The sequence below is a fragment of the Bradysia coprophila genome, unplaced genomic scaffold, assembly GCF_014529535.1.
Source record: "Bradysia coprophila strain Holo2 unplaced genomic scaffold, BU_Bcop_v1 contig_297, whole genome shotgun sequence".
NCBI classification, from domain to species: Eukaryota; Metazoa; Arthropoda; class Insecta; order Diptera; family Sciaridae; genus Bradysia; species Bradysia coprophila.
This window is the reverse complement of record NW_023503555.1, coordinates 8,419,591-8,437,460: the sequence shown is the minus strand read 5'-3', so window position 1 is coordinate 8,437,460 and position 17,870 is coordinate 8,419,591. Positions and strand designations below refer to the sequence as shown.

The window sequence follows — 17,870 nt, the reverse complement described above, 5'->3', positions numbered from 1 at the left end:
TATAATGAAAGGTGCAACCGACGTTGCCCAATTAAACCATATGTCGAGTCCAGCAATTGTAAGTGTGTACTGTGTCTGCAGAATATCAAACAAAGAAATGAGATTGACAAAATTGTGGAGTATGACCAACCATCCGGTCATATTTCGTTTCTTCCTTCTGGAGACACAATACACACAAACCATTGCAGGCCTCGACGTATGGTTCAATCGTGCAAGCTTGATTGTGCCGCTCAGTTTTCCGTTGAAAATACACCTTTCGGTAGTTCTTCCCTGCAAACCATTATTTACCATCATAGGGCTTTGGGTAACGGCACAGCGCGAAAGGAATGAAAAGGTCGTTAGACAGCCACCGTTGATTTTGAATGGAATGTGAGTCAACGCAGAAATTTTCTTTTATTTCTTGTTTGGCGGAGCCCATCTTTTCGAATTGATCGACATTCTCACCTAGCTGACTTCTCGCAGACGATGAAGATGCGAATTAGCGGCAGTGTTAAAAGTCAAAAATTTTCTTTTTTATTTCTAAAAACTTACTTCACCTTTGTATATTTCATGACAGTCGGAACATGTTCTTTTGAGTAAAAAAAAAGAATCGATCAGCCGATCTTCCAATTGAATAAAATAAATAAAAAAAAATTTCGATGGAAACGCAACTCCAACGGGAAATCTTCGGAAAAAAAACCGAATTCAAATTTCCTTTCCACGTTCTGTAGAATGGAAATCACACATTTAAAACAAGGTGAGACAGGAGCTGGTTGTGCTTCAACTCTCATTCTACGAGTGGCAATCACTAAACCAATTATTTATATTCACCACGCGCGCAATCGATCAAAAACTTTAAAAATTCTTTTTTCTCTTCTTGGCCTTACTGTCCACGGCTACGGCATCCGATTTTCGCTTCTGATTCGACTTTTGCTGCGTAGAATTGGTGAGCACACCAACTGAACTGGCCTTCGGTGTTTTCTTCTTCTTATCCAATCGATCCTTCTCCTCCATTTCCTGGTTCTCGCGCTCAATTAATGTGATCAGTGTGTTGCAGCGCCGTTGCAGTTCTAATGCAGTGCGCGATTTCAGGAACCAATCGAAACGGAATTGCGGTGCATATCGAACGGCCGATCGGAGTTCTTCGTAGACGTTTTCTTTGTCGAAGCCGAGTTTGTGCAAGACACAGACGAGGAAACGATCTTCTTCTTCGGTGTAGTTTTTGCCCTTGTTGTTGCCGTATGTTATTCGCAGCTGATGGAATGGTGCACGGTATCTGGACATCTGAGAATGACGTCAAAAATTTCATTGAAACTTTCCCGATCAACGACCAGCGCCAGTCAAACGCTAACTCACCTTTCCATCCAAAGCCCTTTTGATGGACGAACGTCGTTGAATTTTTGCCTCGCCTCGTTCAATTTGCGCCATAATTCGTTCAACATCTTGCAATTCATGGCACCGTTCCCAAAATACTGCACTGTATTCCATCACCTCTTCGGGTGACTTTCCTTCCACCTCTTTTGCAATGTGTTCGATATCGTCACGGCCGAACTTCTCGTTGGCCTTTATGAACTGATTGAAGTCTCGTTTCGTCCAATTGTTAAATCCTGCCGATTGATCCATTTGAATTTCGCTCACAGTTAGTCTCAGTCAGTAAAGTGATTCTTACCTTGCACCAACAACGATTCCTTCTCAATGATCTCGTCATGAGACAACGGTTCAGCATCATCAATTTTCCTCTGCTCTTCTCGCTGAATTTTTGTCGCCTCACTGCCCAATTCCGGATTCTTTGGCACTTTGTAGTTCAACGTTTTGCGATAGTAGTAAATCTCCTGGTCGAGCAACTCAAACAGTCTGGGCGGGAAAAATTGAAAGTCTTGCACAATCGACTGTTTCGGTGGTCTCGGTGCCTGGAATTGTTTCTTAGAACACACTGAAATGGATACATCCGAATGGTGGTACGATTTAACTTACCTTTGGTGCCTTCGGTTCGGAGACTCGCAACGCTTCGCGGAAATATGCGTCGACAGCATAGTTGGCTTTCCGTTCCCGTTTCGGCGGTTCGATCCAGTTGCCCAGGTTGACCTTTTGCTTCTCGCGATAATCTTCACCCTCAAACTGGTACACGGATGGCTTTTGCGGAGCGTCGACGGTAAAGTTTCGCAACGAACTTTCACCGAGTTCCTCCAGTTTTTGCTGTTGCTCCAATGTCTTTTCTTCGCCTCTTTGCAGGATGGTGTCAATGTCCGCTTCGGTTATATCTGAAAAAATGGTTGTGCTGGTGAGTCTACTGTTTGGGGTTCAGCACAGTCAGTAGATGCTACCCCACCCAAGACAAACTTTTCACTTACCCGAGTCCTTCGATGCAAAGACATGATTGGCCCCGAAACGGATCATATTCAAAATTTCATCTTTGTTCAGTTGGGCCGTTTTGTTGTCGACCAATTTGCCCTGCTGTATGACCAATTTGTCCAGTCGCAATTTCACTTCCGCCCGTTCGACAATCTTCTCTTCGACAGTATTTTCCGTGATAAATCGAAACACTCGCACCTGCTTCTTCTGACCGATTCGATGGGCACGATCCATTGCCTGCAAATCCATTTGTGGATTCCAATCGGAATCGTAGATGATAACCACGTCGGCCGTGTACAAATTGATTCCCAAACCACCGGCCCGAGTGGATAACATGAAAACAAACTTTGAGCTATTTTCGGCATTGTATTCGGCGATCTGACGGTTCCGGTCCTCGTGCGGCGTTTTACCATCCAGACGACAGTAGTGATATTGACGCCACAGACAGTAATCTTCCAAGATGTCCAGCATGCGGGTCATTTGACTGAATATCAACACACGGGAACCTTGCTCTTGCAGCTTCGGCAGCAGTTTGTCCAAAATGACCAATTTGCCGCAATTGTTAACTAAATGTGTGTCGGTGGTGTATGGCGGTCCTGGTTCTGCACCATCGAACAGATACGGATGATTGGTGCATTTCCTCAGCTGCACCAGGATGTTTTGCAGTCGCATTTTTTCCATCTTGCCGGCACCGTTCACAATGTCAATGTCCTTCATCAGGATTTTCGTGTACCACTCGCGTTGCATTTTCGATAGGCCGACGAAAATTTTCACCTCCTTTTTCGGTTTCAGCCGTTTCTCCACCTCAGATTTCAATCGTCGCAACAAGAACGGCTTCAACACGGCATGCAATCGTACGATCAAACTGTCATCGCCCAGGCACTGGTTCGTATTGAACCAAGAATCGAAATCGTCGGAACTATTGAACACATCCGGCAGCAGGAAGTTCAACAGTGACCACAACTCGTGCAGATTATTTTGCAACGGTGTGCCGGTGAGCAGTAGCCGATTCGCCGTTTTGAATTCACGTAAGATTTCCGACAATTTTGACTTTTCATTTTTGATGCGATGCGCCTCGTCGATGACCATGTAGCGCCAGTTGAACTTCTTGAAAACGGCCTTCTCTCGAATGCACATTTCGTACGATGTGATGCATACGTCCCAATCGCCTGGCATCAGCACTTCCCGGATGAATTGATTACGCGTTTCCTGGTCCCCAATCAGGCACACTGCCTTTATTGACGGACACCATTTCTCGAATTCGTTTAACCAATTCTGGAGCGTTGACTTCGGTACGATGACTATGTGCGGTCCGGCATTGTTTCTGTTCGGAGAGAAAAGGAAAAATTATTTCCCCACCGGTTCAGTCAAACGTGTTGTCGGATGATTTTACTTGAAATTCTTCAGGTAGCCCAGCAGCGAAATGGTCTGCAGCGTCTTCCCCAGACCCATTTCGTCAGCCAATATTCCGTTGATTCCGTTTTCGTACAGCGAAATCATCCAGTTTAAGCCACGTATTTGGTAGTCTCTCATTTCACCGCCTTTGATATAGTTTGGTGATTCCTCGAAGCGGAACAATGATTTTGCCACGCCGGAATTCTCTTCAGCCAAGAGTTCTTCATCTTCTTCCTGTTCGGTTTTGCGGTGACGGTGGCTGTTGGAATAAAGTGACGGAAGAGAGAATTAGAATTTAGAATCTTTGGTCAACAGGTTATGGAAAGCAATTCTCCGGACGGTCAACAGGTCAGCCTGTTTCGGTTCGGATTTACATGAATCTGATCTTGATCTGGGTCAGAATTTGAGGTAGTGAAAGTTAGATGTTTAGCCTCAGTTAAGGTTGTAAATGGAGCCTGACCCATACTGAACCGATGTCGTATTTCAATTTCATTCAAGTCGAACCTGTTTCAAATCGAATTCGGATTTGAGGTTCAGGTCCCATTGAACAAACAAAACAGCGCCAAAACGCAATGTCTGCACAGGCTTTTATACATACAAAGTCACCGATCACCATCTACAATTCTCATAAAAATGTGCTGAACCAAACCCCTTTTCCAGCTCAAGATCTTAAGAAACAATATCCATCCGACTTACTCAGCCACATCTGTCGATGTCGTTATGTCTTTATTAGCTTTCTTCGGTCGTCCAGCTCTGCCCTTATGCGTGCCCTTCGGTGACGAGTTGGTCATGAAATGTGTGAAAATTTCAGTCTGTTTCAGCAAGTAGTCGAACCGTTTGCTACGGTCCGTTTCGATTTTGCTTTCGAAATCCGTTTCCTTTTCGTTGGACGAACCCGTTTCCAGCGATGATCCATTCTATGATGAAAATACGAAATGTTTGAAATGTTGTTAAAATAGACGCTCAGATCGTATGGACACGAAAAGGGCAACAAATCCGTGTAATCTCACCGAATTTTCGTTGACGTCGATTTGTTCGTAGTTTTCGTCGTCTTCTTTCGACATGATTGGATGGTAAAATGTAAACAGATCGCAAACAAAATTTAATTTTTTTACACGGTTTAGAAAGATGCCGGAAAGTTCTGAAGCTGTCAAACAATCAAATGTGTCAAATCGCAGAATCCATCTCCACTCATGTCAACGATGTCAACTCAGAATCCGGCCTCCGTTTCTGATTTCAAAATTTTTTTTTCTCACTGACCAAATACCTAACAATTTTACAAAATTACTCGCCCTCGGCTATCTTTCCACATCGCATTGGAATGTTCTAAGTATCTGATGTGTAGTTGACCTGAATAATTTCATAAATCACCACATATTCCGCATATTCCACAAACGGTCTGATAATATTGACTGTTTGCAGCGACATCTAATTGTAAAATGGGAAAATATCAAAAAAGTCAGTGACGTGCAACAAAGGTAACAATGTGCATTACTCCTTTTTTTCATTCTTTATGAACGAACAACTTACTGTATGTAGCCACGCGAAGGAGACGTTATAGAGTATAGAGTTATAGAGATGATGAAAGAGAGAAAAATGACAAGTACCCCAAGGCAAGTTATAATAAACTGGTCTTCGGTTACCTCGCTCTGATCATAACAGTCTATTCAAATTTCGCTTTTGTTTTTCTGTGAAATTTGACAATACAGTGTTTAAGCAGAGAGTTTTTTGACCAATTAAGTGTAAGTGATCTCGGGGTATAGCTGTCAAAACAAGAGGCAAAATTTGAATTTGTTTTGTATTTTGCAAACAAAAATAAATTAAAATTTGGTAAAGACAAATTCAACCGAATGAAAGATTATAGTTTACTATTCAATTGTTTTGAAGTCAAACACACTACATCTACATGTAATTAAAACGAAGAAAACTCAAAATTGTTTTCACATGAAAACATACTGCCACGCAAATTCAAATTTTCAGCTCACTTTATTGTGACAGCTATACCCCGAGATCAGTTATATTTCCTCTACTTAAACACCGTATATAATTGTGGCTTCACAGTCATCCGTTTTGGTTCAGTGTACGTGACAGTTATCATTTCAAACAATGTGCTCTATTGTATGAAATGTCACCTGTCATGTACATACACGGAGGCAAAACGATGACTGTTAGTTTTAATTCAGACTAATAAAAGAAAGACTAAGTTAGGCGAGGAATTAGGTCTCATTCGCTTTGCTTTTTGTGGCTAGAAGCACGATCTATCAACAGTCTTGTTTTCAAATATACATCCCAGGTAGAAATATTTCATTTAGTGAAATTTATGGTGAAATATTTCTCAATATTAGACACTGAACGACCTAATATTAGGCAGATCCAAGGTAAATAAGATGTGGAGGTAATGCCATATGTAACCGAATCAGATGTGCGGTGGCTAGAAAGTTCAATACAAACGCCATCTCATTACTTCGTTAAAAACAAAAAATGGAATAAAAACTCGGGCCATCTGTTGTAAGATAGCGAAACCATTTTGTCAAACACAAGTAAATCATGGTCAACCATTCTAAAAAAAGATGTCAGTGGAATCGAACTTATGTGCTACACCGCGCGTCTGAATGGCATTACCTCCACACTATATTTACCTTGGGCAGATCGTCACGTAAATTTCTGTATTTTCCTTGGGTACCATAGACAAATAACACCTAATTTTTCGTTAAGTTGTGTTTAATGTCAATCTTTTGATGTAATTGTAAGTAAATTCATTCGTTCGAATTTTACATGTCTGACAGCTTTCGTGACGTTTCAAACAATCTTGAACACGATGTATGGATTAAGTATTTCATTGATGCCGATCGACAGTAGGTCAGCGACAGTCTACCTGTCCTAGATTATCTTTGAGCGGGTGAAACACAAATCTTGACAATTCAGACATGTATATTGTTTGAAAAGTCAACTTGAAAACAATTTTTTTTCTGTTAAATTGAAATCGTCATATAAAATTTTCCAAACCTAGTTGGCGATACAGGAAAATTTCGATCACACGGCCTTCATGATCAACTCAAAAGTGTATTAACCTGTTTTTTCAGAACCTTGGATGGCATTCCTATTCAGAGAGATGCAAATATGATGGCTGGGACGGAGTCTCTGTTCTAATCGTGGATGGCATTTCAAACGGCCATGAAGATGATCTATTGTAGCTGTATTCACATTAGTGCACTGATAAACGGAATACCTCACTATCCTTCTTTGCTATAATAGATATATTTTCCCGACACGATCACTTATTTGAATCCAACTTCTTTCAACAAATTGGTGCACACTCTTCTACTTCATTAATTTTGGCATTCATTTTGGTATTTACTTTGGTATTCACACCGTGAGTGCGTTTTCTTTTTCAAAACATACTGCATAGCGGGTCATTTTAACGTTTAGCTTTTGACATTTATTATAGCGTTATCAGTGTTATCAGTGTTATTTTGTGCAACTGTCAGTTGTAAATTTTTAAATTTTTGGCGCACTTATGCCTTGATATATAATATATGTCAAAGCTGCCAGTGAAATTCACTGCGCTCGTAATCTTTCTTCGGTTCAATCTGCAGAATCTGTAGTACAGATTACAAACGTCTAAAGCGCACAAAAGTTTATCCTCCTAGTCCTCCTTCCTCATCTTACATTCGTCTATGACTTGGGGTATCGAGACACATAGACCGAATCGTTCATGTCGCCAATCAAAGAAACCTTCAGCTTTTTTTTCGAATAGATCCAAATCAATGTTGTAAAATGCACCTGACCAAATGTGAAAAAAAGCCTCGAAAATAATTCAATAAAATTATCCTTTTCCGATTCACATGTAAAACGAACATAAGGTCAACTGAAACATTCATTTTTCAATCGAAATCGATTTCCATGTATGGAGAATCATAATAATTCACTGAATGGTTCATCGGTATTTAGACTTAACGTTACACACATGCAAAGTGCATGAGTACGATAATGTGACTGTAACTTTATGCGATAAAAAGGAAAGTCCGTAGGGAAAGTCTAATTTCTTTTAAACAATTGAGCTAAGATGGTAATGTCGGGTATTGGTAGCGACGACAAAAACAAACAGTAGTTCAAGATGTCTTATGCATCAACGTAATAGATGATTTTTCTCCGCAGTGACGAAAAGTAAAAGTTATAAGAAGCTCACTCTTTTTTCGAAGTAATTCGTAGTGTGGCCATACCAGAGAAATGATAAGCGCTGCCCCTCACGGCTGGGATAGAACACGCCTGACTGTTTTTTTTCTGAAAAATTTGAAGACGATGCGACCAGAACGTTAATCATATAGTCAAGCTATAAATGTCGTTAACGAAAACGAGGTAAATCGTTATAGATCATCTTCAGCAAACGGTATTTTCACACGTTACCTCACTCATATTCTAATCGTGGATGGCATTTCAAACGACCTTGAAGATGATCCATTAAAACCAAACTGTCAAAATTTTACATACAAATAAAAAAAAGTTTGACAGTTCAACCGTTCTATGAAAAAAGCAGTCAGGCGTGTTCTATCCCAGCCGTGAGGCGCCGTGCTTATCATTTCTCTGAATGCAATAGATCATCTTCTTCGAACATAACCTCACTTTAGTTTCGTTAAATTTTTCGTTCATTCATACATTTGTATGAGATCCTTTTAACGTGGATATCATTTCTTGACGTCAATGGTATTTCAAACGTCCTTGAAGATGATCTAAGGGAGACGTCCACTGAACACTTTATGTTTGGAACACACAGAACTTCTACATTGACTAAGAAGAGTATGTGTGTGTAAAAATCCACTGAACCGAAGCAGTGCTGTGACTGAACCTTTCAAATTTTGCCGCCAGCCTTCGTGAGTGCCTGAACCTGTTATTTCAGAACCTACTTTCTCATCTCCTAATGCTTAGTTTCCTCTTACCAAAAAAGTACTCCGTGTGAGAGACAAAATTGAATTTTTTCAATTTTTTCTTTGTTTATTTGACAGTTTGCTCTCTCACAGCTCTCGATGAGTACTTTTTGTTGAGTGGAATGAACACTTAATGTGTGCGTAAGTGACGTAATTGGTAATTTATGGTTGAAAGTGTGAAAGAAAGAGATAAAAATAGTCTTCACGCGTGACAGACTTTATGAAGGATTACCAAATGCACAGCACTGCTACTAGAACGAACATAGAACATATTCGAAGGCTGACGAAATCACAGTAGGTACTGCGTTTCTGTTATACAGATAGATGACTTGTTTTCGTTGTATGAGTTAAAATATACAATAAAAACAATCCTAAGCGGTAGCTCGTATCACTAAAGCCACTTGACACTTGTCAATTCAGTGTTCATGCTAGTAGCAGTGCTGTGCCAAATGTGATTGAATCTTGAAATATTATCTCTGATTTACGGGTTCTTTAATATTCATTCAATATTTGTTAGCTTGAATTTTTAATTGTGTAAATGATTCATGTTACTACATGCCTTTGACCTTTTACGGGAACCATTATTGAGAATTTGATTTAATGAAATGGGAAATCTTTTTTTGTCAGCAAAATTATTCTTTTTTTGCAGCAAAATTATTTTTTTTATCAGCAAATTTATTCTTTTAGTTCAGCAAATTTATTGCTATTGTGACCAAATTTAATTCATCGTCTGCAAATTTATTTTTTTGAAGCAGCAAATTTAATCTTATTTTGTCAGCACATTTATTTTTTTGCAATCTGCAAAATTAAATATTTTTTTAGCTATTTTTTAGCAGCAAATTTATTTATTTCTATCAGCAAAGTTAATACTTTTGTCAACAAATTTATTTATTCGTCATCAGCAAAATTAATTGTTTATTTTAGCTATTTTTTAACAGCAATTCTATTGATTTGCAACAGCAAATTTATTCTACTTTTGTCAGCAGATTTATTTCTTGTCATAAGCAAAATTAATTGTTTATTTTAGCTATTTTTTATCTATTTTTGGTGAAATGGATTTTCATATATTCTTTTCGTCACTAGTGGTGAAATGGACACCAAAACCCAATGCTTATCGAGCAACACCTCTAACCATTCGGCTATTGAGATATATAATCGCAGTGTAACAATTTTCAAAAGTTCATTTTTCGCAGCTGGTTGCAGAAAACGTTGTATGCAACACGTTGTGAAAGTGGTAGTTTTTGTCACATGCTTCGCTCGCTTCGCACGTTTGATAACATTACATCTAGTGACACAAACTACCACTTTTCGCAACTAGCTGCAGAAATTACTATTTCACGTCTTACGTCAACGTAAATAGTTATTGACACTACACGGACAATTCATTTCTTTTTACGAAATGGATACCAATTTTCATTGCACTTAAAAAGCGTTTTAACACGCCGAGCGATCCGGCCCATTGCCCCGGAGCGAAGCGGAGGGCCGCAATGCGAGCCGGGCGCCGGAACGGTGTCGGTAATTTAGGAGTTAATTTTTTTTCTCTCGCATCGTCTAATAATTAGTCTGTGTAATTCATTGCCCATAAAGAGCGTTTTAACACGCCGAGCGATCCGTAAACTTAGTTAAAGTGAAATTATTATGAAAGGTGTGCATCCTAGAAATTACGCATAGCGAAATTACGAAGCCCCATTCAAATCGAGGGATAAATGCTTTTTTAGGCACTAGGTGTGTAGATTGTTACTCGATACCGCAGGTCGAGCGTGACAATACACATCGTGTGCCTAAAAGATCTATCACCGAGTTGTGTACAACGTTTTTCGCAATAAAGGCAACGGAAAGTTCTACTTTTCGTCGCTTGTTGAGTTGACGTTTTCGTGTTAGTGGTGTTAGTGATATAATTTTATATGTCCTACTGCGGGACATATGCTGATTGAAGATAGTAATTTTCCTACTTATAAAAAAATAAATTTGCAATTGAAACACTAATAAATTTGCTGACAAAAAGCAATAACTTCGAGGTATTAATTTTGCTGTTCGAAGGCATTAAAAGTGCATATTACAAAACAATAAATTTGCTGACTACAAAGTAATAAATTTGCTGCCAGGGATTTGCTGCAAAAGAATTATTTTTGCTGCTTAAAGTCAGTAATATTGCTGCTCAGAAAGCAATAAGGATGCTGTTCGAGTACTAATAAGTTTGCTGAAAATAAGACTAATTTTGCTGATACAAAACACTAAATTTGCTGATAAAAAAGATTAAATTTGCTGCTAAAAAAAATAAATTTGCAGAAAAAAAGAATAAATTTGCTGATGAAATAAATAATTTTGCTACTAAAAGAATAAATTTGCTGACAAAAAAATAGATGCCTTAATGAAATTATCGGACAGATTATCAGTAAATCTATCAAAATTTCATAAAGTACTTAAACCATTCATAAGTACCATTCATAAAGTACATAAACTTCTAGGTAGAGTGGGTTTGTGGCATCAAATTAAAGTGATATCCTGAAAAAAGATTTTGATATCTTCAAAAAATGTTTTTGATATCTTGAAAAAAGATTTTTGATATCCTGCCGGCATGATACACAAAAAAATAAATTTTGATACCTTAAAAAGATAATTTTGATATCTTGAAAAATGTGATGTGATCTCTCAAAATTGATATCCCCAAAAATGATTATGATTCACCGAAATTCGAAATTGATACCCAGCAAAAGGAATTCTGATATCTACGAAAAAGGAATTGATGACCCGGAAAAAGAAGTGTGATATCACCAAAAGATATTTTGATAACCCAAAAAAAAGAAAGTGGTTTCATGGAAAAGGAAGTGTTATATTCATAAAAAAGAAAATGGTAACGCAAAAAAATAAATTCGATATTCTCGAAATAGAAATTTATAATCAGGAAGAGGTGTCTATTAGAGTGCTATTTGCAGTATATAGACTGAAGTAGCCGCCAGATTTCTCACCATTTCGTTTTCCGTTTTTTTTGGCGAGAAAATTGGCGGTGGTTACTTCAGCCATCGGACTAAATTAGTCCCCAGTTTTGTCGTCAAAGAGCTTTTTTGAAACTGGGAGCCAGTCTATAATTTGGTTCTATAAATTTAAATTTTATATAACACAAATGACACAATCCAATTATTTATTAGACGATGTGAGAGAAAAAAAATTAACTCCTTCGCTTCGCTCCAGGGCAATGGGCCGGATCGCTCGGCGTGTTAAAACGCTTTTTATGTGCAATGAAAATTGGTATTCATTTCGTAAAAAGATGAATTCTGTAGGGACGAACTAAACTCCTTTACGTTACATTTCGTAAAAGGATGAATTCCCTAGGAACGAACTTAACGCTTTTACGGCGAGAAGACTTACACAGACTAATTATTAGACGATGCGAGAGAAAAAAAATTAACTCCTAAGTTACCAACACCGTTCCGGCGCCCGGCTCGCATTACCGACACCTGGTAAGTGTTTCCAGTTACGCACACGGAATTTTGAAAACCATCACATTTTCTGTTTCTGTGTTTTTAGTTTCTGATTTTTCTCCATATAAAAATAGGAGAGCGCGATAGGCGTGTATGATATTAAATTTATTATTTAAGGACCACGTTCTGTCAGTCTTTGTAACTTCTTTGGTTTGGTTTTGGCGATGGGTCCCGCACTGGATTTGCAACTCTTTTTGCAACTATTTTTTCACATGCAACTCTTTTGCAACTCTTTATTTTTGCGTGTAACACTTTTGCAACTTTTTTTTTTCAGAAAACTCTATGCAACTCTTTTCAGTGCGGGACCCCTCGGGGTTTGGTCTCATTTTCTCATCTGTGATGTGAAAAAAAATATTGTCTGGTTATCTTTATTTGTTTCGGACATCAAATTTATTTGTTTCATACATCAAAATTATTTGTTTCGGATATCAAATTTATTTATTTTGGACATCATGCGGCAAGATATCAAAATCTATTTTTTCGACAATCAAATTATTTTTTGAGGATAAAAATTGCCGAAAACGCAGGATATCAAAATTATTTATTTGGGATATCAAATTCTTTTTTAGAATTATCGATAAAAATATTTCTCATTTTTAATCATGTCGAGAGAAGAGAGAGAAGTACAGGGAGTCCAACAAATCATAATTTTAGAAATTAGTGCGTAATCATGTCCGGAGCGATAGCGGAGGACTTGACGCAGTCTAACTTCCAAAAAAAGAACGAAGAAAATTTTTTGAGACGCGGCAACTATATATAGGTGAGAATTTAAGTTTCTTTCCTTTGACCTGTATCACCACAAATCCTTTTCTATTTTATTCGCGCTTCAAATACGAGCAAAACGAGCTATCACTCGACTATGTAACTTTAAAATTGCCGGAGATACATCGTTTTGAAGTTGGTCATTTTGATAGAAAATGCACCAAATCAACGTTTTCCAAACAATCAAAATCTTTCAACTTACTCGGTATGTTTCTATCTATCTATCTGTCTATCTATCGACGGTCGATCTCGGAAACTAGTCAGCCAATCTCCATGAAATTTTGCAGGAACCTCAGGGTGGGCATAAAAATGAAAATGTGATACGCCATTACCCCAGGAAAAACCAGAATTTTGTTTTATTGGCCTCGAAGTGGTTTCTGAGTGAGGTTTTCGAGGGTCGGGAACGCGTTTTCGGTTGTAGCTTAGCTGTACTGAAACCTACAGAGGCGTGTGACCCATCAAATGAAAGGTATTCGTAACACGATTCGAACAAAAAAATAATTTAAAAAATCGGGGCAGATTCATTTGAGCTAGAGTGATTAGAGTGACCAAATTTTGAGCTACTCGAGCGTAGGATGAAAGGACTAATATTTTTTTGGGTTATGAGAGATAGAGAGTTACTTTCTTCGGCAAAGTCTCAGAGTTTTACGAGTAGAACAGAGGGGCATATGTGAAAAATGTCGAAAGTTGGAAATGGGTGGGTCAATTATGTTTTTAGAGGTATTTCTTGAATGGTGGCAGATAGAGAGTCACTTTATTCGGCAAAGTCTCAGAGTTTTACGAGTAGAAAAGAAGGGCATTTGTGAAAAATGTCGAAAGTTGGAAATGGGTGGGTAAATTGGGATTTTGGAGATATTTCTTGAATGCTGGCAGATAGAGAATTACTTTCTTCGTCAAATTTTCGAATTTCGTCAAATTTTCTAATTTCGTCAAATTTTCGATTTTCGTAAAATTTTTGAATTAAAACTGTAAACTGTTATAAAAAGCAGTGTTGAGTACACTTCTAAAACGACTGATATCCCAACAAAAATCTCTTCGAGAAAAGTGTGACGCAGTCTTTGAAATACAATTTCTAAAATGAATGATATCGCTAGAGTTGACGCTTTCAGCTTCGTTACGCAAAAATTAAATTTTACACCCAATTAGTTCAAACAAGCTGGCTTAGGTTTTCTCATCATCTGCCAAATAATTTTTGCCAAAAAAAATTTGACTGGAAACAACCAAAATTTTACCAAAAAAATCTGCGTCGCATGTGGCAGATAAATTTTCTTGCTGGTCTGTTCCTGAACATCTGAAACTTTGCGACGCAGATTTTTTTGGTAAAATTTTGGTTGTTTCCAGTCTAAATTTTTTTTTGTAAAATTAATGAACATTCCCAGAATAGGTTCTGGGCAAATATATCAACCGTCTATGCAGCAAAAATTAAGTAGTATGCGGTTTCACTAAAAAGGACTTCAATAGCAAAACCAGTGTCCTAAAAAACGGGTCAAACTGAAGTAGTCAAGTTAGATTTTAGATCGCTTTTTCTTCTATTTAAATATTTGACCTAAATTGTATTGTTGCTGCCGTAAAAGTGGTTGATTTATCAATAAAGAATAAACCAAAATAAAACAAACAAACATGACAGAAATACACTGAGATTTAATTAAGTATAAATCTCTAGACGGAACTCATTAAAAATACAAAAATACGTTTACAATCGATTGATATAGATCAATCGATGAACATCAATTCACGGAACAAAAATCTGTTAACTTAACTATTTCAGTCAGTAAAAATTTGGATTCGCTTTTCCAATCATAAATGCTGCGGTTTCAAACTCTCAGAAATCTCTTTCAAGAGATTATTGCCCACCTGCAATGCCTGTAAGATGGCATCGTCTTTTTTGATTATCACGGTGAGTTTATTGGAAATTTCGGCAATGCTCCTCGCCGTTTCACGTGATGTCAATACAATTTCTCCAAGTAGTCCCGACGAAAGAACGTTATGCGATTGTGTACCTGTGAGAGGTTACATCTGATAAGCTTAAATCATAAAATAAAATAAATGAAAATACTTCGAAGTGCAGTTTCAGCTATTTCTGCCAGTTTTCTTTTCTCGTTGTAATGCTGAGCCAATTTTTATCTCCATTGTGTCTCGGTTAAAGGAGGGGGTCCAAGTAAATTCAATTCGCGAACCAATTCTTCCCAACGTGTATTGAATGTTTTCGTCTCAACGGATGCTCCATCGTTTTCTGTGATTGTATAAGTATTACTGAAGTTGTGAACTATATTACGGGTCAACGGTTCAAATCATTTCGAACTAACCGTTCATAAATTGATCGATTAATTTCAATTGAAGCTTTTTCGCGTCGGCCACACGGATTAGTTTTTCCTCATTTTCCTTGTCACAGTTTTTGTCGCCGACGTCATCAACAGATCGTTCGGGTTCACTAAAACCATTATCTAGTTGAACAATCTCCTTAGATGAATCAGCACCATCGTCGCGACAGCCACTTATGTTTGAAAGATCGCCAGCTTGGACAGTCTCCTTGAATGAATCGGCACCATCGTCGTGAGTGGCACTTATGTTTGAAAGGTCGTCAGCTTGGTCAGTCTCCTCGTATAAATCAACCCCATCGTCGTGACAGCTACTTATGTTTGAACGGTCGCCAGCTTGGACAATCTCCTTGGATGAATCAGCACCATCGTCGTGACTGCCACTTATGTTTGAAAGGTCGTCAGCTGGGATAATCTCATCCAATAAATGAGCATAATCGTCGTGACTTATGTTTGAAAGTTCGACAGCTTGGCTAAGCTCCTCGTATAAATCGTCACCAACGTCTTGACAGTCACTTATGTTTGAAAGGTCGTCAGTGTTCATTCTTGGTCCTTAAATTTGAAATGTTTTGAAATAATTTTATCGAAAACACAAGACAAGTCTGTCACTCTTTGAACCGAAAAACTACCAAATAATTAAAAACAATTCACTCGACTCGTTCTATCATCGTTTTGCCGCTAAAACAAGCCAAAGTAAATTTCGTTTTTTTTTTCACAAACACACAGTTGAAACGTGTAAAAAACACTTCGAGCCAAGCAACGACCAATTCATCCGACTCGTTCTATCATCCACTTAGTGCCAAAGTAATTTTCTCTTTTTAACAAGAATACAAGCGTAATTAACTAACTCTTCGATTTCATTCGTGTTTTGAAGTGTTGTCTAGGTTTTAGTGTTTTTGATTGAATAAAAGTGTGAGGTTCACCCGGTTGACCAGAAACCTGAACTGGTACGCCTTGACTATTTTCGGTCTATTGGTTAACCAATTAAAGGTTTTGAGTCTGTTCCAGGTACGATAAAAAAATGTAAAATGAGAGGATGTCTGATCTTATGCTCCAGGTAAATTCAATCATGTGAATCAATCATTAGCAAAAGAAGTAATAGATTCACTGGTGGTTGCTATGAACTTTAGCTCTTCGAATTCGAAATGAAAATATTTTTTAAAATTAAGGTAAGGGCTAACATGACGACACAAAAATTTTGTTACACCGCAGTAAACCTTTGTTGACCTATGAAGACCAAAGATCTGAAAGAACAGGTTAAGACAACCACGAAGGCGGGTGACACCAAATTTTCTAAACAGATAGTGTGAGAAATCAACTCGAAGAAAATATTTTTCTCGAAAATTCATAATTTGGTTTTTGTTACGTTTCATTTTACATATAAACTTCGCAGCCGTTGACGCAATTGTGTGTCACCGCCTTCGTGATCAACTCAGAGTTGTCTTAATCTGTTCTTTCAGAACCTTGATCAATATCCGGATTTTTTACCTGTCGTCTTCAGAAAGACGCACAGGGGTTTAGGGGGTCCAGAGTGTCTTAAAGGTCTCAGAATCGTTTTAGTTGCCATTGCCATCCTGGGTACGAGCAGCTGGCGATAGCCTGACAATCCATTCATTCATTCATTCGCTTCATTTGCTTCTAAGAACACACATAACTGAAATGCCTAGCACAGTTAAAACTAAAATTAAAACGGAATGAGAATCCAGTAGAGAATCCAGTAGACTCTAACAGAGGATCGTTACTCTTCCCTTTCCCATATAAGTCACGTTAAGTGAAGAGAGAATTGCCGTTTCGACCTCCGAACGTGATGGTGGTCATAGGACAGTGTAGGACTGCCCATCGTCAGTTGCTTCCATCACATTCGTTCACATGACAGCTGTAAGACTTCAACCTTGAACGAGTGGTTTGAAGGTTACTGATGAACTGCCATTTTTCAATGGAAAAGGAAAGGCATGACGAGGTGTTGCTGTGAAGAACCCCAGACACAACGTATGAGAGCCACTCGTAGAGAAAGCCTACGCAAAAACAGTCCACTCACACACAAAATCAAAATCAAATTCAATTCAACTCAAACCAAAAACTAACTTACAAAACTAACCAAATCCAATTCCGATTGTATTCCCCACTTCATTGACGTCGTCGTCATTCTCTCCATTCTTCAATGAAATCTCCAGTGTCGTTGGCAGGTAACATTCAGTTTCGTCGACAGCAAAATAAGCACGTTTGACAGAAAGAAAGAAAATCGTAAGATCTTCTCTTCGCCTTCTATGCATGTGACTATGAAGTCTGGGAAACAGTCGGTTAGAAGTCCGAAGTGTCAATATGGATTAGAAACAAGTTACATCAAAGCTCTATTTGTAAAGAATGACTCACTGACACTCGAAAGAATACAAAGAGTAATAGCTCGTATCTCTAACTATTTGTAGACCATCAGCAAGATCGTCTACTCGCCTTATATGCATATGACTTTAAAGTCTGGATAATAGTGAGTGAAGGGAACTGCCTGCAAAGGCAACGGAGTGACAACTGAGTCAATATCAGGATTTTTTACCTGTCGTCTTCAGAAAGACGCACAGGGGTTTAGAGGTCCAGAGGGTCTTACAGGTCTCAAATCGTTTTAGTTGCCATTGCCATCATGGGTACGAGCGGCTGGCGAT

At 38.3% G+C, this 17,870-nt stretch overlaps 2 protein-coding genes and 1 long non-coding RNA gene across 3 annotated transcripts; 1 reads left to right on the top strand and 2 right to left on the bottom strand.

Moving 5' to 3' along the window:
* Positions 1–494: 494 nt before the first annotated feature.
* Positions 495–4,897, bottom strand: LOC119079020 (chromatin-remodeling complex ATPase chain Iswi-like). Its single transcript, XM_037186797.1, has 8 exons — positions 4,737–4,897; positions 4,423–4,643; positions 3,725–3,985; positions 2,331–3,655; positions 1,954–2,240; positions 1,649–1,889; positions 1,336–1,586; positions 495–1,263 (listed from the first exon to the last, which is right to left on the bottom strand). Exons 1-8 carry the CDS (start codon positions 4,788–4,790, stop codon positions 835–837), a joined length of 3,069 nt encoding a protein of 1,022 aa, XP_037042692.1. The 5' UTR covers positions 4,791–4,897; the 3' UTR covers positions 495–834.
* Positions 4,898–14,782: 9,885 nt separating this feature from the next.
* Positions 14,783–16,199, bottom strand: LOC119079119. The gene is made up of 4 exons (XM_037186945.1): positions 15,843–16,199; positions 15,202–15,765; positions 14,952–15,128; positions 14,783–14,895 (listed from the first exon to the last, which is right to left on the bottom strand). The coding sequence occupies exons 2-3, from the start codon at positions 15,755–15,757 to the stop codon at positions 15,016–15,018; spliced, it is 669 nt and encodes a 222-aa protein (XP_037042840.1). The 5' UTR covers positions 15,758–15,765; positions 15,843–16,199; the 3' UTR covers positions 14,783–14,895; positions 14,952–15,015.
* On the top strand, positions 15,301–15,798 carry LOC119079144. Its single transcript, XR_005088110.1, has 2 exons — positions 15,301–15,342; positions 15,682–15,798. It is a non-coding gene; the product is annotated as an uncharacterized LOC119079144 (long non-coding RNA).
* Positions 16,200–17,870: the final 1,671 nt, after the last annotated feature.